At 44.4% G+C, this 25,683-nt stretch overlaps 1 protein-coding gene across 3 annotated transcripts in view; it reads right to left on the bottom strand.

The window, feature by feature from the left end:
- LOC137376070 (histidine--tRNA ligase, cytoplasmic-like) overlaps nucleotides 1-25,463 on the bottom strand; it is a 48,465-nt gene extending 23,002 nt beyond the window's left edge. The window contains exons 1-7 of one of the 3 annotated variants that reach the window (XM_068044080.1): nucleotides 25,332-25,435; nucleotides 23,160-23,549; nucleotides 18,476-18,565; nucleotides 18,012-18,131; nucleotides 11,316-11,411; nucleotides 7,601-7,726; nucleotides 4,889-4,996 (exon numbers count right to left, since the gene is read on the bottom strand). In XM_068044080.1, coding sequence (XP_067900181.1) covers nucleotides 4,889-4,996; nucleotides 7,601-7,726; nucleotides 11,316-11,411; nucleotides 18,012-18,131; nucleotides 18,476-18,565; nucleotides 23,160-23,270 — 651 coding nt within the window. In that variant the 5' untranslated portion in view covers nucleotides 23,271-23,549; nucleotides 25,332-25,435. Of the gene's footprint in view, nucleotides 1-4,888; nucleotides 4,997-7,600; nucleotides 7,727-11,315; nucleotides 11,412-18,011; nucleotides 18,132-18,475; nucleotides 18,566-23,159; nucleotides 23,616-25,331 lie in introns of all 3 variants that reach the window. The other 2 variants (XM_068044081.1, XM_068044082.1) reach the window with 2 other exon arrangements.
- Between the last annotated feature and the right edge of the window lie 220 nt (nucleotides 25,464-25,683).

The following is a 25,683-nucleotide window of genomic DNA, read 5'->3' as shown; positions in this document are numbered from 1 at the left end:
GTACCAAGGGTTCAGTGTGTTGCTGAACCACTTTTTGTATAATATATAAGAGAAACAGAAAGCAAACAAATCCTTAGGATGGGCGAGCCCTAAACTTGTAACCTGTCTCCTGCACCATTTGCAGACAAAACACAAACTGCTGCAGAAAAGCTGCCCTCTCCCCCTATTAGGAATACTTCTAGTACTTAGTCTCCTTTCATAACACAAGTAAAATTGGAACACACTGCAGGGAATTCATGCCATTCCCCCATGCCCTGTAGGAGAGTACAACTAATTTTCTACATCTTTCCACATCTTTTTTAATGCTGGATACAGCACGCATTTGATGTAGAAAGGATATTGCATTGTCAAGGAATTAAATGGTTTTATTTATTCTCACTGGATAAGGAATTACGTTGAAGCTAGTTTGTGCTTTTCCGTAAACTATTCTCAAGCAAGATGACAAACTGACCGAGGACTCAACATTAGTTCCTAAAGCCAGTCAATGTGGAACACTGCTGGAGCAAAAAACAGAGTTCAGTGCAGTTTCACTTTCACCAGGACCAACAGATTTGTATCTCCTTCACATACCTGGAGTTTAACAACAAGCAGCAGATCACTTGGAGCTGAACTTTATAAACTGCAAATATAACAATGAAAACCTAAACCGCATTGCAGAAAACAGACACAAAACAGATGCGTGCCCAGTATATAAGGGCATGGTCGTGTAGAGGTTACGTTACTGGACTAGTAATCTAGATTCCTGGATTAATTATCCAGAGAACGCGAGTTTGAGAATTCAAATTAAATTAAAAATAAAACGCTGGCAACTGTAAGAGTGACCATGAAGTTGTCAGATTGTTGGAAAAACCCCCGAGTCACTAATGTCCTGTGGAGAAGGGAACCAGTCAACCTTGCCCAGTCTGGCATACAGTTCAACTCCAATCCTACATCAAATGTGGCTGACTCCAAACTGCCCTCTGAAGTAACCTAGCAAACGACTCATGTGTATCAAACCACCACAAAGAGCAACAAGCCACATGGACTGCACTGTTCAAAAATGCAGTTCATCAACACTTTCTCAGGGCAACTAAGGATGGGCAATAAATTCTAGAATTGCCAATGACGCCCACATCAACCTGAATTTTAAAAAAAGTTAGCATGTGCGGAACCCACAAATTGTATGATGTATAAAACAGGCATATAAAATCACTTCTAGGTGTGCTGCTGTTATTAGAGCAATCTCACTTAACAGTGGATGGAAATTGCAGCTCTGACCCAGCAGGTTACCTTGTACGTACTGAATCATTCTGGCTCTGTTGGTATCATAAGAATGCCAGAGTCGAAAGAGTGGGTTTCAGATTGAGGCTTACTCGCATTACCTTGGGTTTATACTACAGCATTTGGAAATCCCCAATTCCATGAACTATAGCACAAGAACCGCAGTCTGACAGATGAACAACAATTGCGATGCAAAGATTGTGCTGGATTACTATTTCACTGCAACATATAAATGGAAGTACAAAATTTGGATGTTTGAAGGCACTTGGGTATAGTAAAGCCTGGCTCGGGTATAAAATTAAAACCTGACCACCACCAACCCAAACCCGACTGCAGCCCGAATCCTTTAATTTTTTTCATGCCCAACCCGACCTGAAAACATCAAACATTTTATTGAAACAGAAAAAAATCGCGTCAAAACTTGGATTAAAAAGAAAACAATACAAAACAAAACAGTACAGTCCAGCCCAACCCGAGCCTGAATGCTGGACACAGAATATAGACCCAACCCCACCCAAACTCAACACATGTAGTCGGGTTTGTTCGGGTTAGGTAGTCAGACTTTAGGGTTCAAGGCCCTGCTTCCTTAACATCCGATTATATGGCAGTTTCATAACAATAGAAGAATGAAATTTAATTGTAGAATTCATGTCTGCAGTCACCTAAACAGCATTCCTTTTCACTCATTAACCACAAGCCAGCAGAACAAACGTTTCAAAAACACATTCAGCACTGGGCTTTGAAAGTTGTATTCCTCCTCAGCATCAGCAATTGATCAATCTTTGTATTTTAACTGATTCTTCACTTAGAGCCTCAAAACCATGAACATCTCATCCAGCTCAGTCTTTCTATCGTCTTACAATCTACACTCTTTCAAACCCAACCTTGCTATCACCTAACAATCAGTTTTCATATTCAATCTCTCCTACTCATTTCACCCTTGGCGCAGTCCTGATCTAAGAAGCCACGATTTATGTATTTAGCCCTTCTGTGAAGAAAGTTTGAAGAAAGCCTGCTATACTCTCAGCACTACATGAACTGCTATGCCTGTGCTGGGACGAGGGAGCAGTACCCCAGGACATGCGCGATGCCAATATCACCCTCTATAAAAACAAAGGTGACCGCGGTGGCTGCAACAACTACCGTGGAATCTCCCTGCTCAGCATAGTGGGGAAAGTCTTTGCTCAAGTCGCTCTAAATAGGTTCCAGAAGCTGGCCGAGAGCGTCTACCCTGAGGCACAGTGTGGCTTTCGTGCAGAGAGATCGACCGTTGACATGCTGTTCTCCCTTCGTCAGATACAGGAGAAATGCCGTGAACAACAGATGCCCCTCTACATTGCTTTCATTGATCTCACCAAAGCCTTTGACCTCGTCAGCAGACGTGGTCTCTTCAGACAACTAGAAAAGATTGGATGTCCACCAAAGCTACTAAGTATCGTCACCTCATTCCATGTCAATATGAAAGGCACAATTCAACATGGTGGCTCCTCATCAGAGCCCTTTCCTATCCTGAGTGGCGTGAAACAGGGCTGTGTTCTCACACCCACACTTTTTGGGATTTTCTTCTCCCTGCTGCTTTCACATGCGTTCAAGTCCTCTGAAGAAGGAATTTTCCTCCACGCAAGATCAGGGGGCAGGTTGTTCAACCTTGCCCGTCTAAGAGCGAAGTCCAAAGTACGGAAAGTCCTCATCAGAGAACTCCTCTTTGCTGACGATGCTGCTTTAACATCTCACACTGAAGAGTGCCTGCAGAGTCTCATCGACAGGTTTGCGGCTGCCTGCAATGAATTTGTCCTAACCATCAGCCTCAAGAAAACGAACATCATGGGGCAGGACGTCAGAAATGCTCCAGCCATCAATATTGGCGACCACGCTCTGGAACTGGTTCAAGAATTCACCTACCTAGCCTCAACTATCACCAGTAACCTGTCTCTCGATGCAGAAATCAACAAGCGCATGGGAAAGGCTTCCACTGCTATGTCCAGACTGGCCAAGAGTGTGGGAAAATGGCGCACTGACACGGAACACAAATGTCCGAGTGTATCAAGCCTGTGTCCTCAGTACCTTGCTCTACGGCAGCGAGGCCTGGACAACGTATGTCAGCCAAGAGCGACGTCTCAATTCATTCCATCTTCGCTGCCTCCGGAGAATACTTGGCATCAGGTGGCAGGACTATATCTCCAACACAGAAGTCCTTGAAGCGGCCAACACCCCCAGCTTATACACACTACTGAGTCAGCGGCGCTTGAGATGGCTTGGCCATGTGAGCCGCATGGAAGATGACAGGATCCCCAAAGACACATTGTACAGCGAGCTCGCCACTGGTATCAGACCCACCGGCTGGCAATGTCTCCGTTTTAAAGACGTCTGCAAACGCGACATGAAATCCTGTGACATTGATCACAAGTCGCGGGAGTCAGTTGCCAGCGTTCGCCAGAGCTGGCGGGCAGCCATAAAGGCGGGGCTAAAGTGTGGCGAGTCGAAGAGACTTAGCAGTTGGCAGGAAAAAAGACAGAGGCACAAGGGGAGAGCCAACTGTGTAACAGCCCCGACAAACAAATTTCTCTGCAGCACCTGTGGAAGAGCCTGTCACTCTAGAATTGGCCTTTATAGCCACTCCAGGCACTGCTTCACAAACCATTGACCACCTCCAGGCGCTTATCCATTGTCTCTCGAGATAAGGAGGCCAAAGAAGAAGAAAGTTTTTATTTTCCTGAGCTACACCCTCTTTGAATGAACACATCGTGCTCTACATCCAAACAACGAAGCCACTCAAATTTCTGCCCCTACCCATAGAACTTGCACAAACCCTATTTGCCAGTGTCCTCTACAGTTTTGTTATACCCCTATGAACGGAAGTATCAACAAAGCGAGTTCATTTCAAGCTACAAATTGACCTACCAGCTTTATCTGCAATGATTTTAACAAGTAAAGCACATTCAGGACAGCACAACTGCCCAATGAGTCCATTCAACCGCCTCGAGCTTTGAAGCCACACTCTGTTCCTTCAGTAGTGAATGTAGTAAGGCGCCATCTCTCTCTCTCACTCTGGCTGGCACAAGCTTTCAGTATTATTCCTCCATCTCACACTCTTCTTCCTCCAAGTTCAAACTTAATTCTCGCTTAGTACTCACTGGCAGGGGATTAACTCTTCTATTTTGTCTTTGCCTTGCCTGGAACTCACAGGTGAATTTTATGCAAACAGAAAATGTATATTTGGTTTTAAGCTATTTTAATTGGTTATAGTCGCCCAAGACAATCTCAGTTCTAAACTGAATAACGGAATTAATTCACACAATGCAGTTGTTCAGGCCCCTGACCTGATGTCTACCTGGCAAACCTGCCTGAAGGTCAAGGACAAAAAACATTAATGGCAACCATCCCAAGTCTGCCAGTTCCTCAGCTTTACATTCGTAGAGAACAAATTCAGCTAGTCTCACTTATATCTGCCTTTACATACTGACATGACAATAGTGATAATCCATCACATTGCTACCTGGGTTTCTCAATGGGAAAAGATTTAAATTAAAATGGTGTTGTCCTGCTGTGGTATCTCAAACATTTAACCTGATCTTCATCCCCCACTCTTTAAAATCTTTTGATCTTATTGAAATTTCCTCAATTTTACCTTAATAAGAAACTGTCCCAACTGCAGCTCGCTCAAGATTTCACAGACAATTTTCAGACATTCAGCATCAGGAATCATTGGATCATACTGGCCAGCAATGTCAAAATCCTGAGAAAGGAAAGAGTTAAAAAAAAATTTAAATTGAGACTGACAGCATAAATACATTTTGCATTGCAACACTGAATATAAGTTAAAGAGAAAATCCGACAGGTAGCCAGACTTGGTTCTATAATTTAAGTGTCTAAATAGAGCATCGTCACTCATGCTAATTGAAAATGTAGGTTCCTCATGCTACATGAAACAAAAGTGAACCATATGCATGAACTGAGTGGGATAGCATACTTTAGGATTAACAATCTACTTCGTGTGGGACATCCGTGGTATACTCTCAATCTTTCAAATAGGCAAAAACACACACTGGTCTGAACTATGTAGTTCGTCAAAACTACAAAAGGTTTTTATTGAAATGTATAGATTTATATTGAAGCAAAATCAGCAGATAAAGATTGCAGTTATTAACTTCAATTTATTCTTTAAACAGTTTTCCAAAAGCAACAGCCTTTTGAATTTTGAGTCACTTTCAGAATCCCTTCCGATACTGAATCACTCCCAAAGACTCCCCTGTCATTACAGACATACTTCTGGGGACCTTTTTTTAAAATTCGTTCCGGGATGTGGGCATCGCTGGCGAGGACAGCATTTAATGCCCATCCCTAATTACCCTTGAGAAGGTGGTGGTGAGCTGCCTTCTTGAACCGCTGCAATCCATGTGGGGTAGGTACACCCACAGTGCTATTAGGAAGGGAGTTCCAGGATTTTGACCCAGCGACAGTGAAAGAACGGCGATATAGTTCCAAGTCAGGATGGTGTGTGGTTTGGAGGGGAACTTGCATGTGGTGGTTTTTTTTTGATTTAGAGATACTGCACTGAAACAGGCCCTTCGGCCCACCGAGTCTGTGCCGACCATTAACCACCCATTTATACTAATCCTACACTAATCCCATATTCCTACCACATCCTCACCTGTCCCTATATTCCCCTACCTATACTAGGGGCAATTTATAATGGCCAATTTACCTATCAACCTGCAAGTCTTTTGGCTGTGGGAGGAAACCGGAGCACCCGGAAGAAACCCACGCAGACACAGGGAGAACTTGCAAACTCCACACAGGCAGTACCCAGAATTGAACCCGGGTCACTGGAGCGGTGAGGCTGTGGTGCTACCCACTGCGCCGTCCATGCATCTGCTGCCCTTGTCCTTCTAGGTGATAGAGGTCGCGGGTCTGGAAGGTGCTGTCTATGGAGCCTTGGTGCGTTGCTGCAGTGCATCTTGTAGATGGTACACACTGCTGCCACTGTGTGACGGTGGTGGAGGGAGTGAATGTTTGTGGATGGGGTGCCAATCAAGTGGGCTGCTTTGTCCTGGATGGTATCAAGTTTCTTGATGTTGTTGGAGTTGCACCCATCCAGGCAAGTGGAGTGTATTCCATCACACTCCTGACTTATGCCTCGTAAATGGTGGACAGACTTTGGAAGTCAGGAGGTGAGTTACTCGCCACAGGATTCCTCGCCTCTGACCTGCTCTTGTCGCCACAGTATTTACATGGCTACTCCAGTTCAGTTTCTGGTCAATGGTAACCTCCAGGATTTTGATAGTGGCGAATTCAACGATTGTAATGGCACTGAATGTCAAGGGGAAATGGTTAGATTGTCTCTTGTTGGAGATGGTCATTGCCTGGCATTTGTGTGGCACGAATGTTACTCTTCAGGTCGTGCTGCATTTCGACACAGGCTACTTTAGTATCTGTGGAGTCGCGAATGGTGAACATTGTGCAATCAGGAAACATCCCCACTTCTGTCCTTATGATCGAAGGAAGGTCATTGATGAAGCAGCTGAAGATGGTTGAGCCTGGGACACTACCCTGAGGAACTCCTGCACTGATATCCCAGAGCTGAGATGATTGACCTCCAACAACCACAACCATCTTGCTTTACGTTAGGTACGACTCCAACCAGTGGAGAGCTCCCCCACCGCCACCCACCCCATTGACTCCAGTTTTGCGAGGGATCCTTGATGCCATACTCGGTCAAGTGCTGCCTTGATGTCATGGGCAGTCACTCTCACCTCTTGAATTCAGCTCTTTTGTCCATGTTTGAACCAAGGCTGTAATGAGGTCAGTAGCTAAGTGGCCCTGGCAGAACCCAAACTGAGCATCAGCAAGTAGGTTATTGCTAAACAAGTGCCGCTTGATAGCACTGTCGACGATACCTTCCATCACCCCGACTAATCACCAGAGCCCCAGTCCTAGATTCCGTAAGATAGTCTCACTCGACAATGAAAATCACTGCAGAAAATATTTTTATTCATACGCAGCAACAAAAATATGCTAGGAAGTCATCAAATATAGAGAAACCAATGCCCTGGTGGATTACTTGGGTTCCCATTGTAGAATCCCTCCAGTTTGAAAACCTATGTATAAATCAGTAAATCATAGACAACAAAGTGGAGCAAAGCAGCATTGTAAAATATGAGTTCTACATCAGCTTATAAACTGGATTTTTACAGTGTAGCTTTCTGAACAATGTGTGTTCTCTATTTGCGGATTTCTTGATATGGTCATTAATACTCAGCTATTCCAAAATTATTTCATTTCTGCAAAGTTAATAAATCCCAAGTAGAATGCTCCTAACATCAGTTCAACAAATACTCACACACTGATAGAACTCTCTGTAACGGCCCCGGGTCATGGCTGGATTGTCTCTTCGGTATACCTTTGCAATGTGATATCTCTTGATATTGGTCATTTTATTCATAGCTAAGTAACGGGCAAAAGGAACCTGAGAAAACAAGGTCAAGGACAAATACTGTAATGACGACAGAACTGGCTGCACAGCTCTACTTGAAATGTTATAATTTCATGTTGATCACAGAATTGAAATCATTACTTTATGTCACGCCTCCATTTTAAAATCCTTCCCTTTAAATATCCCCTTGTTCTCCTTTCATGAAGACGGCGACATGTGACAGAATATGGTTCCTTTGTTGCCAGCTGTCTTCCAATATGTCACCCAACTGATTCGCCCTCATTTTGAGCTTTGACAAGCTAAAGTTGGAAGGTTATTCAACAGCGCCCATCTGCTTACCTAACAACTACATACACAAACGTCCTAGCAGGGATAATTGGATAGCAGTCAGGTATTGGAGCCTTTGCAATTGTGTTATAACTGCTGGACTTCACAGTATGGTTAGGTTTTAAAAACTGCGATCTTTAATGAAGTGTAAATGAACATTTGGAGGAATCATGTGACCTCATACAAAATCTGCCCAGTGACAAGCCTGGCTCTTGGTTACCATGAGAACAAGGAACCCAGATCAAAGAACCTTTTGAAAGCAGGGTACAAGGTTATAACCCCTAAAGGACGATGGGTTTCGCTCTCCCAGACCCTCTGATTGGAAACAGGAAGCCAGGGGCTCTAAAATGCAGAGTTGAGTTGCAATTTTTAACACCTGGAAACAAAGGAAGGGCCAGGTGGTTTTGCTTGGGTCAAATGTATGCTCTGAGAATTATCAAAGGCAAACGACTACTGACTTTGATCTGGATAATTTCGAGCGGCTTTCCTAGGTCTGGGGCTGAAAGGAAGAAACAAAGACCGGCAGTCAGCTGCACAACCTAAACAGAGACCGACGAGTCAGCTGTTTCTAGGGAAACAGCAAAAGGCTGCTATGGTTTGAACCCGGTTCGAGGGCTCACAGTTTGCATAGGCGAAAAAAACTAATGGGGCCACCAGTGATTGCCTTATTAATGGAAGTCCAGTCGAATGTGTTAGGAAGAAGTGAGCGAAGAGGACACTGGAAGATCCAACCCATTGCAGCTGGGAGTTTGGGACGTATAACTGTAAGGACAGCTTTTCACTGAGAACACTGTGTAAGGCAGAAATGTGATGTGGGGTTTTCGAGTGTGTTATTAAGTAAATAGGAAATATCCTTTTGTAATTTAGCATATTAGCTACCAACTCAGTACTGTTCAGTTAATGTTTTGATTTAGTGGTTATCGTAAATATCCTATAATGTGAAATCTTGTGTGATTCTTTAATCGGTCACTGGGAAGTTCATTTATTTTATAGATAGGGATCGCCACTGAAGTCGAAACAAATGTTTCTCCTCTACACTTGGACATCAAAGTCAACTTGTAGTGTCCCCACGACAGCGCCAACTTACTCAGCACAGGTTGGATATCACGTCTGTTACCTTTCTGGGCATGTGGCTCCATATCAAAGCAGACAGTGTAAATTCTGGGCAATGAGCAAATATTGGCATTATATATGTTTAAAAACAGTGCCCCATGAACAAGACTGGTTCTTCTTCTTCTTTGGCCTCCTTGTCTTGAGAGACAATGGGTAAGCGCCTGAAGGTGGTCAGTGGTTTGTGGAGAAGCGCCTGAGTGGCTATAAACGCCAATTCTAGAGTGACAGACTCTTCCACAGGTGCTGCAGATAAAATTGGTTGTCGGGGCTGTTACACAGTTGGCTCTTGCCTTGCGCTTTTGTCTTTTTTCCTGCCAACTGCCAAGTCTCTTCGACTCGCCATACTTTAGCCCCGCCTTTATGGCTATCCGCCAGCTCTGGCGATCACTGGCAACTGACTCCCACGACTTGTGATCAATGTCACAGGACTTCATATCGCGTTTGCAGACGTCTTTAAAGCAGAGACATGGACGGCCGGTGGGTCTGATACCAGTGGCGAGCTCGCTGTACAATGTGTCTTTGGGGATCCTGCCATCTTCCATGCGGCTCACATGGCCAAGCCATCTCAAGCGCCGCTGACTCAGTAGTGTGCATAAGCTGGGGATGTTGGCCGCCTCGAGGACTTCTGTGTTGGAGATACGGTCCTGCCACCTGATGCCAAGGATTCTCCGGAGGCAGCGAAGATGGAATGAATTGAGACGTCGCTCTTGGCTGACATACGTTGTCCAGGCCTCGCTGCCATAGAGCAAGGTACTGAGGACACAGGCTTGATACACTCGGACTTTTGTGTTCCGTGTCAGTGCGCCATTTTCCCACACTCTCTTGGCCAGTCTGGACATAGCAGTGGAAGCCTTTCCCATGCACTTGTTGATTTCTGCATCGAGAGACAGGTTACTGGTGATAGTTGAGCCTCGGCAGGTGAACTCTTGAACCACTTCCAGAGCATGGTCGCCGATATTGATGGATGGAGCATTTCTGACCTCCTGTCCCATGATGTTAGTTTTCTTGAGGCTGATGGTTAGGCCAAATTCATTGCAGGCAGCCGCAATCCTGTCGATGAGTCTCTGCAGACATTCTTCAGTGTGGGATGTTAATGCAGCATCGTCAGCAAAGAGGAGTTCCCTGATGAGGACTTTCTGTGCTTTGGTCCTCGCTCTCAGACAGGCAAGGTTGAACAACCTGCCATCTGATCTTGTGTGGAGGAAAATTCCTTCTTCTGAAGACTTGAACGCATGTGAGAGCAGCAGGGAGAAGATGATCCCAAACAGTGTAGGTGCGAGAACACAGCCCTGTTTCACACCACTCAAGATAGGAAACCAGACTGGTTGCACTATGTATATCAGACAAGGGCTTAAGTTTAGTTTCACACAGTAAGCAAACTCCTTCTAATTAAGTTGCTTAATAGATTTTTAACTGGTACCCAGTCCTTATTTTCTCTCATTCCAGTTATCTAAATCACACTCAATTCTCATTTTCTTTTCCTTTTGCAAAACCAACGTTTGCCAGTGATTGACAAAGCCACGTGGTGGACAAAGCAAGAAATCAGCCATTTCAGGTACCAGGGGAAAGAACTCTATTTCAAACTTCTACAAATGTCAAAGCTATTCTTGAAACTGGCATTTTAAAAATCTGATTCAATTAAAACTTGAACAAACAAGTTTCCATACATCAACAAATATTCATCTGTTGCTCTCTAACCAAGTGCAATCATTTGCTCCCAAAAGCATTTTTGTTTTAAACATGGGTGGGGAGAATGTGCTGGTAAACCATACTTTCCATTTCAAAACCTCATATCAGCATCAAGCCCCAAAAAATGTGTACCCACCCCAAATTCAGAACAGCAACCATCACTGCGCCAATGTGACAATTTTCCATTTCCTGTACCAAGCGAAGGCACCTAATTAGGGGCAATTTTGTACTGTGGGCCCACACTGATTCTGAATGCAAGTGAAATGTCCTCAAATTCAATCACTTAGCTCAGTGGAAAGAGAAGACTTTCAGCCCATTAGTCTTAGCTGAATTTGAGCACAGCTCCCAGAGACGAAAAGCAGTGTGGTAAATCCACTGCATTATCTGGTCTCCTGAACCCAGTCTGCCCTGCTCACCCAGACACTGCAATAATTCAAGGATCGTCCACTTTTGTCTTACTGTTGAACTTAGTACACAGGCAGATCAAGGATACTGTTAGGTCATAACGCAAGGACAACAGCTCACCACCCTGGTCCTTTAAGTCATAGATAAGTTTTGAGTCTTCGCCATATTTTCCCATCAGGGTTTCCTAAAGAACAGAGATATACTGTGATTCAACAAAAGATAATGGAAAAATATATTTTCATGAATGAATTATATGGATTTTATGGGTGAATTATTAATGACATTTACTTCACAATAAATGTTACCTTTTGATGGATTTTCAACCAATGTGCAGCAATTAAAGTACAACTTCTACTATTCACACTCCAACTAGCTATGTACCCAATTAGATGCAAATGTTTTCAGGGCAGATCAGGAGATATGTAGAACGTAACATTTCCAAGTTTGCAGATGACACAAAGCTGGGGGGGAAAGTGAGCTGTGAGGAGGACCAAAGAGACTGCAATGTGATTTGGACAAGTTGGGTGAGTGGACAAATGCATGGCAGATGCAGTATAATGTGGATAAATGTGAGGTTATCCGCTTTGGTTGTAAAAACAGAAAGGGAGATTATCTGAATGGTGATAGATTGGGAAAGAGGGAGGTGCAACAAGACCTGGGTGTCCTTGTACACCAGTCACTGAAAGCACGCATTCAGGTGTAGCAAGAAGTTAGGAAGGCAAATGGTATGTTGGCCTTCATTGTAAGAGGATTTGAGTACAGCAGCAAGGATTTCTTACTGCAGTTATACAGGGTCTTGGTGAGACCACATTTGGAGTATTGTGTGCAGTTTTGGTCTCCTTATCTGAGGAAGGATGATGTTCTTGCCATTGAGGGAGTACAAAGAAGATTTACTAGGCTGATTCCTGGGATGGCAGGATTGACACATGAGGAGAGGTTTTTGCACTGGAGTGCTGACTTGGGGCTGCATTAGAGTGCAAAAGTGGGAGTTTTGTGACTGATGGTAATTAAGGGTTAGTTTTATCTAAAGTCTAGTCTTTCTTTTATTTAGCAAATTAACTTAACAGTTGCTGTTTGGGTTGGAGGTGAGTTTTAGACCAGCTTTCAACAGAGTTCACTCAGGCTCTGCTTGCAGCTGCACCTTGTTAATTAGATAACTGGCTTAAACCAGTTTTCAGGGACCAGAGTCAGACAGTATAAAAGTGGGCCATCTTACAGCGCTGACTTCGTTTGCACTTGGGGCTGCATTAGGTTGCTAAAGTGGGAGTTTTGTGAGGAGGGAGCGAGGAGCTCCTTTCATTTCCTACCTGTCCTCAGAGAGTGAGCAGAGTTGAGAGTTTCCAAAGAGCACAGCTGACTGGTGAGTAAGTCCTGGTGCGTATTTTTCAAACTGGATTGAATTGTAAGTCATTGTTTTAGCAAGACTTAGTTGATTTTTTTTATTATAATAGTTGTCTAAAGTTTTAAATTTAAAGGGTTTAGTCATGGCAGGAGAGCTTAAAGCCATGGTTTGCTCCTCTTGCTGCATGTGGGAATCCGGGAACATTTCCAGTACCCGGTACCAGCATGTGTGCAGGAAGTGTGTCCAACTGCAGCTCCTGGAAGCTTGGGTTTCAGAGCAGGAACGGTGGCTGGAAACACTGTGGAGCATCCACGAGTCTGAGAGCATCGTGGATAGCACATTTAGAGAGGTGGTCACACCGCAGCTGAAGAGACTTGAGGAAGGAAGGGAATGGGTGACCACCAGGCATTCCAAGAGAAACAGGCAGGTAGTTCAGGAGTCCCCTGGGGTCCCGCATGCAAATCGGTATTCCATTTTGGAGGCTGATGAGGCTGGTTCCTCCAGGGAGTGCGGACAGAGCCAAGCCTCTGGCACCACAGGCAGCCTGTCTGCACAGGAAGGGGGAAAGAGAGGAAGAGCAATAGTAATAGGGGATTCGATAGTCAGGGGAACAGATAGGCGCTACTGTGGCTGTCAAGGTGACTCCAGGATGGTGTGTTGCCTCCCTGGTGCCAGGGTCCGGGATGTCACTGAACAGCTGCAGGACATCCTGAAAGGGGAGGGTGATAAGGCACAGGTCATGGGACATGTTGGTACCAATGACATAGGTAGAAAGAGGGATGAGGTCTTGCATCAAGAACTCAGGGAGTTAGGCAGTAGACTAAAAAGCAGGACCTCTTGGGGGTTGCAATCTCTGGATTACTGCCAGTGCCACGTGCTAGCGAGTATAGAAATAGGAGAATAGCACAGATGAATGCATGGCTTAAGAGTTGGTGCAGGAGGGAGGGTTTTAGATTCCTGGACCACTGGGACCATTTCTGGGGAAGGTGGGACCTGTACAAGCAGGAAGGTCTACATCTGAACCAGAGGGGGACTAACATCCTTGCTGGCGGTTTGCTTGTGCTGTTGAGAGGAGTTTAAACTAATTTGGCAGGGGGAGGGGACGCAGACTCCTAGCAGAATAGGGACACAGCTAAACACAGGAAAGCAAACAAGTCAGAGGGAATACAGCGGAAGTATGTTTCAAGGGAGTAAGATCAGGATGGATGGCCTCTACTTTAATGCCAGAAGTATTACAGGTAAAATGGATGAGTTAGGGCAATGATTGACAGGTGGAATTGTGATATAGTAGCCATCACGGAGACATGGTTGAGGGAGGGGCAGGATTGGCAGCTCAATATCCCGGGATATAGAATCTTCAGGCAAGACAGAGGAAGCATTGCAATATTAGTTAAGGAGTCAGTTACTGCAGTAAAGAGAGATGATATCTTGGAGGGGGCATCAAATGAAACTTTATGGGTAGAGTTTAGGAATAAAAAGGGACAGCCACATTGCTCGGTGTTTATTATAGACCCCCAGATAGTGAGCAGGAAATTGAGGAGCAATTATGTGCGCAATTCGCACAGGTGTGTAAAAATAATAGGGTAATTATATTAGGTGATTTCAACTTTCCCAACATTAATTGGGATAGTCATTGTGTTAAGGGCTTAGATGAAGTGGAGTTCTTAAAATGTGTACAGGAGAACTTTTTAGCTCAATATGTAGAGGATCCAACAAGGGAGGGTGCAGTGCTGGACCTAATTCTGGGGAATGATACCGGACAGGTGGTTGATGTGTTGGTGGGGGAGCATTTTAGTGATAGCGACCACAACATGGAACAACATAAGCTTGTTATGACGAAAGAAATAGACAAGTTGCAAAAAAAGAGCCAATTTTAGTAAAATAAGGCAGGATCTGGCCATGGTAGACTGGAAAGAGTTACTTGTCGGGAAATCTACAGAAGAGCAGCGGGGGGCATTCAAAAAGGAAATGGGGAGGGTACAGGCCCAACATGTTTTCTCTAGGGTAATAGGTAGGAGCAACAAGCCCAGAGAACCATGGATGACCAGAAACATTGAGGGTAGGATGAGAAGGAAAAGAGAGGCTTTTAGCAAATACAAGGAGAGCAAGTCAATGGAAGCATTAATGGAGTACAGAAAATGTCAGATGGAGCTTAAGAAAGCAATTAGGAGAGCAAAGAGGGGATATGAGAAAGGTCTGGCTGGTAAAAGTAGGGAAAATCCCAAGATATTCTATATCAATGGGAAGAGGATAACCAGGGAAAGAGTAGGACCCATTAGGGACCAAGGGGGAAATCTGTGGGTGGAGCCAGAGGACATTGGTAGGGTGTTGAATGAATACTTCACATCTGTCTTCACCAAGAGAATGAGGATGTAGATATGGAACTCAGAGAATGTGAGGTTCTTCAGCAAATTGTCATAGGGAGTGACAAGGTATTGGAGGTTTTAGCAGGCTTAAAAGTGGACAAATCTCCAGGTCTGGACGATTTGTGTCTCAGGATGCTGTGGGAGGCGAGGGTGGAGATTGCAGGGGCTCTGACCCAAATTTTTAATTTCTCTCTGGCCACGGGGGAGGTGCCAGAGGACTGGAGAACAGCTAATGTGGTCCCACTATTTAAGAAAGGTTGTAGAGATAAGCCAGGGAACTATAGACCAGTGAGTCTCACATCAGTGGTAGGGAAACTATTGGAGAAAATTCTGAAGGAGAGAATCTATCTCCACTTGGAGCGGCAAAATTTGATTAGGAATAGTCAGCATGGCTTTGTCAGAGGGAGGTCATGCCTAACAACAAATTTGATTGAATTTTTTGAGCATGTGACCAGGTGTGTAGAAGAGGGTAGTACAGTTGATGTAGTTTACATGGATTTCAGCAAAGCCTTTGTCAAGGTCCCACATGGGAGACTTATTAGGAAAGCAAATGCACATGGGATACAGGGTAACTTGATAAGGTGGATTCAAAATTGGCTTAGCTGTAGGAGACAGAGTGATGACAGATGGCTGTTTTAGTGACTGGAAGCCAGTGTCCAGTGGCGTACCACAGGGATCTGTGCTGGGTCGCCTATTTGTCATTATATAAACGACATAGATGACTATGTGGTGGTAGGATCAGTACGTTCGCGGATGACACAAAGATTGGCCGAGTGGTTAACAGTGAGGTTGAGTGTCTTGGGTTACAGGAAGATATAGACGGGATGGTCAAATGGGCAGAAAAGTGGCAGATGGAATTTAACCCTGAAAAGTGTGAGGTGATACACTTTGGAAGGAGTATAATGACACCTTTGTATTCAATGAATGGCCTGACACTGGGAAGTTCCGAGGAACAAAGGGACCTTGGTGTGTTTGTCCAAAGAACTCTGAAGGCAGAAGGGAAGGTTAATAGGGTGGTGAAAAAGGCATATGGGACACTTGCCTTTATCAATCGAGGCATAGATTACAAAAGCAGGGAGGTCATGTTGGAGTTGTATAGAACTTTGGTAAGGCCACAGCTGGAGCACTGTGTGCAATTCTGGTCACCACATTATAGGAAGGATGTGATTGCACTGGAGGGGGTGAAGAGGCAATTCACCAGGATATTGCCTGGGATGGAACATTTAAGCTATGAAGAGAGGTTGTATAGGCTTGGGTTGTTTTCGCTGGAGCAGAGAAGATTGAGGGGTGACCTGATCGAGGTGTACGAGATTATGAGGGGCATGGACAGGGTGGATAGGGAGCAGCTGTTCCCCTTAGTTGAAGGGTCAGTTACAAGGGGACACAAGTTTAAGGTGAGGGGCAGGAGGTTTAAGGGGGATTTGAGGAAGAACTTTTTTTACCCAGAGGGTGGTGACGGTCTGGAATGCACTGCGTGGGAGGATGGTAGAGGCGGGTTGCCTCACATCCTTTAAAAAGTACCTGGATGAGCACTTGGCACGTCATAACATTCAAGGCTATGGGCCAAGTGCTGGCAAATGGGATTAGGTAGACAGGTCAGGTGTCTTTAATGCATCGGTGCAAACTCGATGGGCCGAAGGGCCTCCACTATTATTCTGTGCTTCTGAGAGAGATTGGGTTGACTAGGCCTATATTCACGAGAACTTAGAAGAATGAGAGGGGATCTCAGAAACCTATAAAATTCTAACAGGACTACTCAGGCTAGATGCAGGGAGGATGTTCCCGATGGCTGGGGAGTCCAGAACCAGGGGTCGCAGTCTCAGGATACAGGGTATGCCATTTAGAACTGAGATGAGGAGAAATTTCTTCACTCAGAGGGTGGTGAACCTGTGGAATTCTCTACCGCAGAAGGCAGTGGAGGCCAAGTCATTAAATATATTCAAGAAGGAGATAGATATATTTCTTAATGCCAAAGGGATCAAGGGATATGGGAGAAAGTGGGAACAGGGTACTGAATGTGACTATCAACCATGATTTATTTGAATGGTGGAGCAGGCCCGAAGGACCTACTCCTGCTCCTATTTTCTATGTTTCTATAAGTAGGAATTGTGGGCAATAAAGTTTGAACTGTCAAGTCAAATTCAGGCTCTGAGATAGTAATTCAATCACTTATCACTAAAGCCAAAAGAGCCAATAGCGTGAATTGTCTGAACACTCCCAGTTATTTGTTACATACAGCTCTGCATGGAGCCCACTGGCCAATGCACAACATGATATGGGTTGGCAGAAAGAGGGACTCTCAACTGCCCCTTATGATGCAGCAGCGATAGAACATCCTAGGCATACGTTAATCATGCTGGATAATGTGCTTCTGTTAGCCAAATTAACAGGAACTTCATCCAAGCCCATGTAGATTGATTGCCCTACTGCAGTGAAGATGGATTAAAGGAAAAATCAGCATGCAATGCACTGCAAGGACTCACTCAGATTGATGTTGCATTGCATTGGATTGCCTGGTGGTTATGGTACCCAGATGTTATGAGTTCAAATTGTACCATGGCAATGCTGTGAAATTAAAGTTAGAAGTCTGTGGGGGCTAAAAAAAAAGTGACCATGAGAACTGCCAGACTGTTGCAAAACTTCAACTGGTGCAGAGGAGGAAACCTACCAAGCCTACCCAGTCTTTCATATAGCAGACTGCAGTTCCACTCTATATGGTTAAACTTGATGCAGGCAACTAGGCATGTGCAATAAATACTGCTTTGGCAGAATAGATTTTGTACATATGGACATAGAAGAAAAATTGAGATGTAGGGGAAACGTCTGATGGTTATGGATCCAGTACTGCTGGTCATAACAGTGTGTGTAATTTCAGGTGATGCAGTGGAAGTATCCCACAAAAGCCTATCGCATGTTAAGGTTTATTGGTTCGGTTATGAATTTTTCCCATGATCTACAAATACCAATATGTTAAATTAGCTCAACAACAGCACTGATCTATCAGAGAACCACCCACACTGCCCCAGTCAAAACAGAAAAATGTTCAGGTGTTGCATAGCCCCACTGAGTGCCTTACCTTGAGCTCAAACACTGGCGTGTCAATGGTCTCAGCTCCATGCCGTTTAAAGCAGTCAGTGATGGTGCTGAAGACTTTCTCACGGATAGCCATTTGCTTCGGGTTATAGTCTCTGGTTCCCTGTAAAATTTAACGCTTGCATAAGAGATCAAAAAAAGCACCCTCCTCTAGTGTGGCACTGCAGTAAGAATTTTAAAAATCACACCCACCATAATGAAAAACTCTCAATGCTACTGCTGCCACAATACAAATGCCATCTGTATTGAAAGCAAAGATGGCAAATAAACATGGCTTTTTGTCAACTGGAGTGTTCCCAGCTCCCTCTGTGCACATAAACACGGTTGCGTTAAGGTCCATCTGGCTACTGAAAGTAACCTGCAACATGAACAGGGAAATTTCTACAACAGTGGAGCAGAGCACCCACCACTTCCTGAAGCTCTTGCTTGCAATTACACTGAACATACCTTGGGTGTTTTGAGTACAAATTGTTGTTTCCCATCGTTAGTTCTATGCTGAGCTTTCAGTTCCACCAATTTTGCTGATTCCTCTGAAATCTGAATAAAATAATTTTAAAAATTGAAAATACAGTGAACTAAATCTTGATTTCAACTAGTGTACAATTTCATTAATATCTGCTCTCTGCCAACTATCTCTGGTAAAAGATAAAAGATTCCATGGCCCTATTTCAAAGATAAGCAGGGGATTCTCCTCAGTGTCCTGGCCAATATTTAGTCCTCAATCAATATCACAAACAGATTATCTGGTCATTATCACATTGCTGTTTGTGGGGAACTTGCTATGCACAAATTGGCTGCCAAGTTTCATACTGTTACAACAGTGACTACATTTAAAAGTATTTCATTTGCTTTGGGATGTCTTGAGGTCGTGAAAGGCATTATATAAATGCAAGTTTTTTAATTTAAAGTTTAGTTTAGAGATACAGCACTGAAACAGGCCCTTCGGCCCACCGAGTCTGTGCCGACCATCAACCACCCATTTATACTAATCCTACACTAATTCCACATTCCTACCACATCCCCACCTGTCCCTATATTTCCCTACCACCTACCTATACTAGGGGCAATTGCTAATGGCCAATTTACCTATCAACCTGCAAGTCTTTGGCATATGGGAGGAAACCGGAGCACCCGGAGGAAACCCAGGCAAACACAGGGAGAACTTGCAAACTCCACACAGGCAGTAGCAAACACAGGGAGGACTTGCAAACTCCACACAGGCAGTACCCAGAATTGAACCCGGGTCACTGGAGCTCTGAGGCTGCGGTGCTAACCACTGTGCCGCCCTGTAAATAGGAAGCTGAGAATTTGCTATAGTTTGACAGGAATAACAGCAACAATTTATCCGGACTCTCCCTGGCTGGGGGAATATTTTGCAAATTGTAGACATTTGAAAACTACTTATTCCAGTTTAAATATTTCCAGAACCCAAAATAGTGCACTGATATTACTGAATGCAAGAGCTGTCCTTACACTCAAGACCATCAGTTTTTTGTATTTCTAGTACTGATGAAAGTCACGGTAAACTGGAACTCAAATTCCACTCATGTGGAACAACACCGTTAAAAGATAGTCCAAACCGCACACACAAAACATTTAGTGTCTCTGCAGGTCGCCAACATTTCAAAATAGACATGGCTTTGAGATCTGCAGGACTCAGGATAGCATGTCTCACTGATGCCAGCAACTAAAAACCAATACTATCCCTAAATTACAAAAAAGGTTTGCAGTTGCCAAGATATCTTCCCCAAGAGTGAGCCTCGATAGCAAACGATATTAGGCTACTTGACCATGAAGTGCATACTGAATTGCGTAAGTTTTAATCTACTCTGTTACAGATCTGAATTTCCTTTGCACTCCTGTACAAGAAGGAAAATGGAAGCTGACAGCAATGTGAAGAAATTATTTAAGCGATTTGATTATCCCATTTTGTGGTACTCGCTGGTTTGTGATTTGTTTTTAAATCTTTCATGTGCATCGCTGGCCAGGCCAGCATTTGTTGTCCATCTTTAATTGCCCTTAAACTGAGTGGCTTGCTAGGCTATTTCAGAGGGCAGTTAAGAATCAGCCACATTGTGTGGGTCTGGAGTCACATGTAGATTAGATTAGAGATACAGCACTGAAACAGGCCCTTCGGCCCACCGAGTCTGTGCCGAACATCAACCACCCATTTTTTATACTAATCCTACACTAATCCCATATTTCCAACAAACATCCCCACCTATCCCTATATTTCCCTACCACCTACCTATACTAGTGCCAATTTATAATGGCCAATTTACCTATTAACCTGCAAGTCTTTTGGCTTGTGGGAGGAAACCGGAGCACCGGAGCACCCGGAGAAAACCCACGCAGACACAGGGAGAACTTGCAAACTCCACACAGGCAGTACCCGGAATTGAACCCGGGTCCCTGGAGCTGTGAGGCTGCGGTGCTAACCACTGCGCCACCGTGCCGCCCTAGGCCAGACTGGGTTAGGACAGCAGATTTCCTTCCCTAAAGGACATTAGTGAGCCAGATGGGTTTTTACAACAATCAATGATAGTAACATGCCATGAAACTGAGACTAGCTTTCAATTCCAGATTTTAATTAATTGAATATTTTGTTAATTAATTGAATTTAAATTCCACCAGCTGCTGTGGTGGGATTTGAACCCATGTACCCAGGGCATTAGCCTGGCCTTCTAGATTACTGGTCCAGTGACATTACCACTGCACCCGATTGCTCAACTTCTGTCGGTTGGGTGCTCATTCCTCATTTGCTGTTTTTGATTCGCCAAACAAAATTGTTCGAGACATTTGACTTGTAATTTAACAGATAAGTGGTCACTTGAACTGATCAGGTTTTGTTCCAGAGATGAGAGTGCTCTGAAAGAGGCAAATGCTGTGGTTGCTTCTTAGATGCAAGCCTTTTTATTGTATAGGTTCTATGTGATGCGAGTGTGATTTTAAGGTTCAGGAAGCTACTCGTGACATTTTAGTAACATTATCATTGTCGTAGGCTGTCCCTCGATTCAAGGCTGACATCTACTCTGGGTTGCGAGTTTCTGCCATGGATCTTCATGTGATTGAAGAGGCAGATTCTCGACCTGCAGATCTTTGGTACATACATGTCCCACGAGGCAGTGGGATTCACAGTGAAGGATTTGCTTCCTTTTCTTTCCTTCTCTGCCACTGCTCTGCCTCATCGTTAAGGCTTTTGGACTCGAAGCATGATGCAGCTTGATGGACAAGGAGACGCCATTTTAACAATTGGTAGCAAGCTCCTCAGTCATCAGTGTCAATTCTGCCGCGCTTCAAAGAGAGCTTCAGAGTGTCTTTGAAGCATTTTTTTTTGTCCTCCCCTGAAACGCTGGCACACTGGCCCTTTGAGAGTTGAGAAAACAAGACTTGGCAGGGGAGATGGTTTTAGCCATCCGGACACAGTGTCCAGTCCATCAAAGTTGACTGTGCAGGAAAATAAAAGCAAAATACTGCAGATGCTGGAAATCTGAAATAAAAACAAGAAAAGCTGGAAATACTCAACAGGTCTGGCAGCATCTGTGGAGAGAGAAGCAGAGTTAATGTTTCAGGTCAGTGACCTTTCATCAGAATTTTTTGCCAGAGTTTTGCCTGAATGCTTGTGGAGCTGGCTTCAAGAAGGACACTAGTCTTTGTTCGTCGGTCCTCCCATTAAACCCGGAGGCATTGCTGAAGAAAGTTCTCTTGCACTATTGTGTGTCACTGACACAGAGTACAAGTCTCACTGCAGTCCAGGACTGTGGTGATGACAACTGTTCTATACAATAGGACTTTTGTTACTTGCAGAGGTCTTTGTTATCAAACACTTGCTGTTGTAGTTTGTAGAAGGCTGAGCTGGCGCAGCTGATCCAGTGTTGGATCTCCTCGTCCCTGGTGGCCTTTAGAGAGGTGGCTGCCAAGGTATGGGAAGTGCTCAACATATTCCAGAACCTCGCCTTCAACATACATGAGGGGTGGAACGTTTGGCTGACCAGGTGTGGGTTGATACAAGTTTTGGCAACATTCAAGGACAAGCTGAGTTTCTTGATGATCCATAACATTTTACTTAGCATGTTGAATGAATTGCTTCGAGGGAAGAAAACGGGCTGGCCTATTGAATATCAAGCTCCCTGGAGCTGCCAGCAGTCTCCCTCTGCCTTTCTACCTCCATTCAGGTTTTCCTTCAACTGAGAAGGCAAATATCCAAGGCCATAGACTTCCCTGCAGAAGCCATCAACAGATGGCTTTATCAGATGACAGGTACACTCAATGGAGGAATTTTTTGTAAAGTTACAGCAATGTTAAAATCTGCAAGGGAGGCTCTTGGACTGCAATTTCTAGTCGCTGCATTTTATGTTCTTATAATTCTCTGTAATCTCCTCCAATTATTCTGGCCTCTTGCGCATCTTCCACCATTGACCATGCCTTCAGCTGCCTGGGTCCTAAGCTTTGGAATTCCCTTTCTAATTGTCTCCACCTCTCTTTCCTTCTTTAAGATGCTCCTTAAAAGCTACCTCTTTGACCATGCTTTTGGCCACCTGCCCCATGTCGCCTTATGTGGCTGTATGTCAAATTTTGATCTAGAACACGTCTGTGAAGCACATTGGAACTAATTATTACAATAGGGGGCCAATGGCAAAGTTTTAGGGAAAGTAATTCAAAGGCCCGGCCTAATGCTCCAGAGACACGAGTTCAAATCCCACCATGGCAGCTGGGGGAATTTAAATTCAATTAATTGATAAATCTGGAATAAAACGCGAGTCTTATTAACAATGAGCATGAAACTAATGGATTCTTGTAAAAACCCATTTGGTTCACTAATTCCTTTCAGGGGAGGAAATCTGCCATCCTTACCTGGTCTGGCCTACATGTGACTCCAGACCCACACTAATATAGTGACTCTTAACTGCCCTCTGTCATGGCCTAGCAAGTCACTCAGATGTAGGCAGCAAACCATCACCTGCTTAAGGGCAATTAATGCTGGCCTTGCCGGTGACACTCACATCCCAAGAACAAATAAGGAAAATTAAAGGCACTACACAAATAGAAGTTATTGTTGTTCATCCAAGCACTAAAATAGTGGCTAGACCTGTTTATTGACGAGCTAAAACACCCATTAAAAGTTACACACCTGTTCATTCGGCAGAGAGCACATCACCCGTGCAGCCGTGTTACAGTATCCAATCCGGTAGCAGCGAAATCCAAACCAGTATTTCACAGCGATTGTTCCAAATTTGTTCATTTTGGTTTCAAGTTCAGTGCACAAGAAGGTAAGGTGCTCCACAAGTCCAGTTCAATTCCAATAATCACCAAAGTCCCATTAAGCAATATGGGCGTGGGGCAAAAGAGAACAAAAGGGAAGGTGTTGATAGGACATCGAGTCCCATTAAAATTTTCATTCCCAGAGATTCCATCCAGAGTCCAGAATTCACCAGGTCCAAAAGTTACACAGCACAAGGAGAAGGAATTTCCATTTGGATCGTGCATGAAGGAACAGGAGAAAACTGGTCAGCAATTACCACTAACCCAGTGGTATAGTGTGGCAGCAAAGCATGGTGGAGAGGAGTAACAATGATAATTAACTAAACTGAAAAACAGATTTCAAATCAGAGGTCTGAAAGAACTTCTTTCCAGTCACTGGGCCTCTAACACATTTATAGTTATAGCTAAGCCCATGTATAGTTACTAAAATCATGAAACAACAACATATATCACAGATATAGGTGCGAACTATTTCTATAACTACAGTACTAAACCGTTACAACCATCATGAATTTGATGGCTTGGTGGCGGGATACAATCAATTAATTCCAATTTATAAATATTCCATCAGTATTTTACGATTAACCGTTGTCTTGTTTGCAGACACTTGTGCTGCAACACAAGTGCCCCGCCCACTCCCGAATTTCATATTTCTTTGAATTGTTACGGTCCTTTATCTAATTTTCCTTCGCCCATACTTTTATTTTTTGGCAAAGTTCTGCCAGTCCTGTTAGGGTTTATCAATTCTCCTTGCACCATCACTTCTGAACAAACTCAAATTGGAGTGGACTCTGAAAATTATGTTCACATTTTCCCACTTTTCTTTGAACCCTCTCTGTAATTGACAATGTCGCATCATCCACACTGTCCCAAGGATGCCAGCAATTCACCAATAAACCCACATATACATTTCAGTATTACACAGATCTCAGTTAAGACAGGACCAAGGGTAACCTGGATTATAGAATTTCATAATTGCTTATATACTACTAACTGCATCTTTCCCTAATTTAGAAAATGTCCTCCAGTTATAGTTGTTCAATGCATATGGACATTGACATTAGCCAGACTGTTATCAATAATGCAATTAAAAAGGCATTGATCAACTCAGCATTAAAAAAACAAGACTGCAATAGTGATTTTTATTGTTTGTTTTAAATTTCATTTCCTGAAAGTGCAGGGAGAGGGGTAATGGAAAATGAATAGGGCGTATATGGGAGATGAAGAACACTCCGAGATGGAGTTAATGGACGCGGATGGCAATTTAGATTAGTTATAAATATCAAACTAATATTTATAGAACAAGAATGATGTCCCAGCTCAGACTGTACAGCTCACTGCAAGCCAGTAGCATTAATCTGTCAAAAGGTCAAATTCATTCTAAGTATTCAAAAACGCTAACGAAATGAGGCCTTTATCTCAGCGCATAAGAATACAGAGTGCAGAAGCTACAGTTCATTTCAGCAGGGCCTTAATCAGCCTCCATCCGCAGTACTGCATTCAATATTGGACACCACGCCTCAGGATGGATGTACTTGCCTTGGAAAGGGTGCAGTACAGATTTACCAGAATGGTAAAGGGCTTAAGTTATGAGGATAGGTTGTAGAAGCTTGGCTTGTATGATCCAATAGGATGTGAGCCGAGACAGTGAGCTACCTGCCTATGGGTGGGGAAGGGAGAAGATGAGTGATTCTCAGCGGGCAATTCAACCATGGAGGAATCACAGCCCTTGCCAGCGGCACTGACTGGCCGGGTCCACACCCTGACCTAGAGCCGAGCTGCAGCTCCCCTGTGGGGGTCGGCTCCCTCAGCACAGGCCGCGGATCAGACCTGCGGCCTAACTGTCTGGCAGAGCACCACCTCAGTCTCCATGGCAACAGATCTCAATCCTCAGCCTCTATCCGCTCCTTCCACGGGGCTGAGGCCATGAATCCCGGCTGCTGCCGCCACTCGAGCCCGCGGCTTCACAGGCCACAGGAGCCTTTATTTTAAACTATTTGGAAATGGAGTTTCCCACTGCTCCTGTAACCATGTCACTGACCTGGTCCTGAGGGGCTTTGGCTTTCTTCAGTTTGCGCACCCGTTCCCCTTGCTCCGCCATGACTGCCGGTGAAAGGGAAAATAATTCTCAACCAGCTGCCGGTAGGCCACACTCAAACCCCGCCCACACACGTCAATCACAGAACAAGCCCCGAACACGCCCACATAAAAACAGCAATCACGTAAACCCCGCCCACATTCAGGACAGCGGCCGAGACGTTAGACGCAGTAGCCCCGCCCACGCTCTCGCTTGTCATCGACGTTTGATGCCCACGCAAGTCTCTCACTCCCCGCCCGCATATGTCAGTCATTGCGGCCTCGCCCATACTCATGTCAGTTACCGAAGCCCCGCC

Source organism: Heterodontus francisci, chromosome 12, assembly GCF_036365525.1.
Source record: "Heterodontus francisci isolate sHetFra1 chromosome 12, sHetFra1.hap1, whole genome shotgun sequence".
NCBI classification, from domain to species: Eukaryota; Metazoa; Chordata; class Chondrichthyes; order Heterodontiformes; family Heterodontidae; genus Heterodontus; species Heterodontus francisci.
This window is presented reverse-complemented; position numbering and strand designations above follow the sequence as displayed.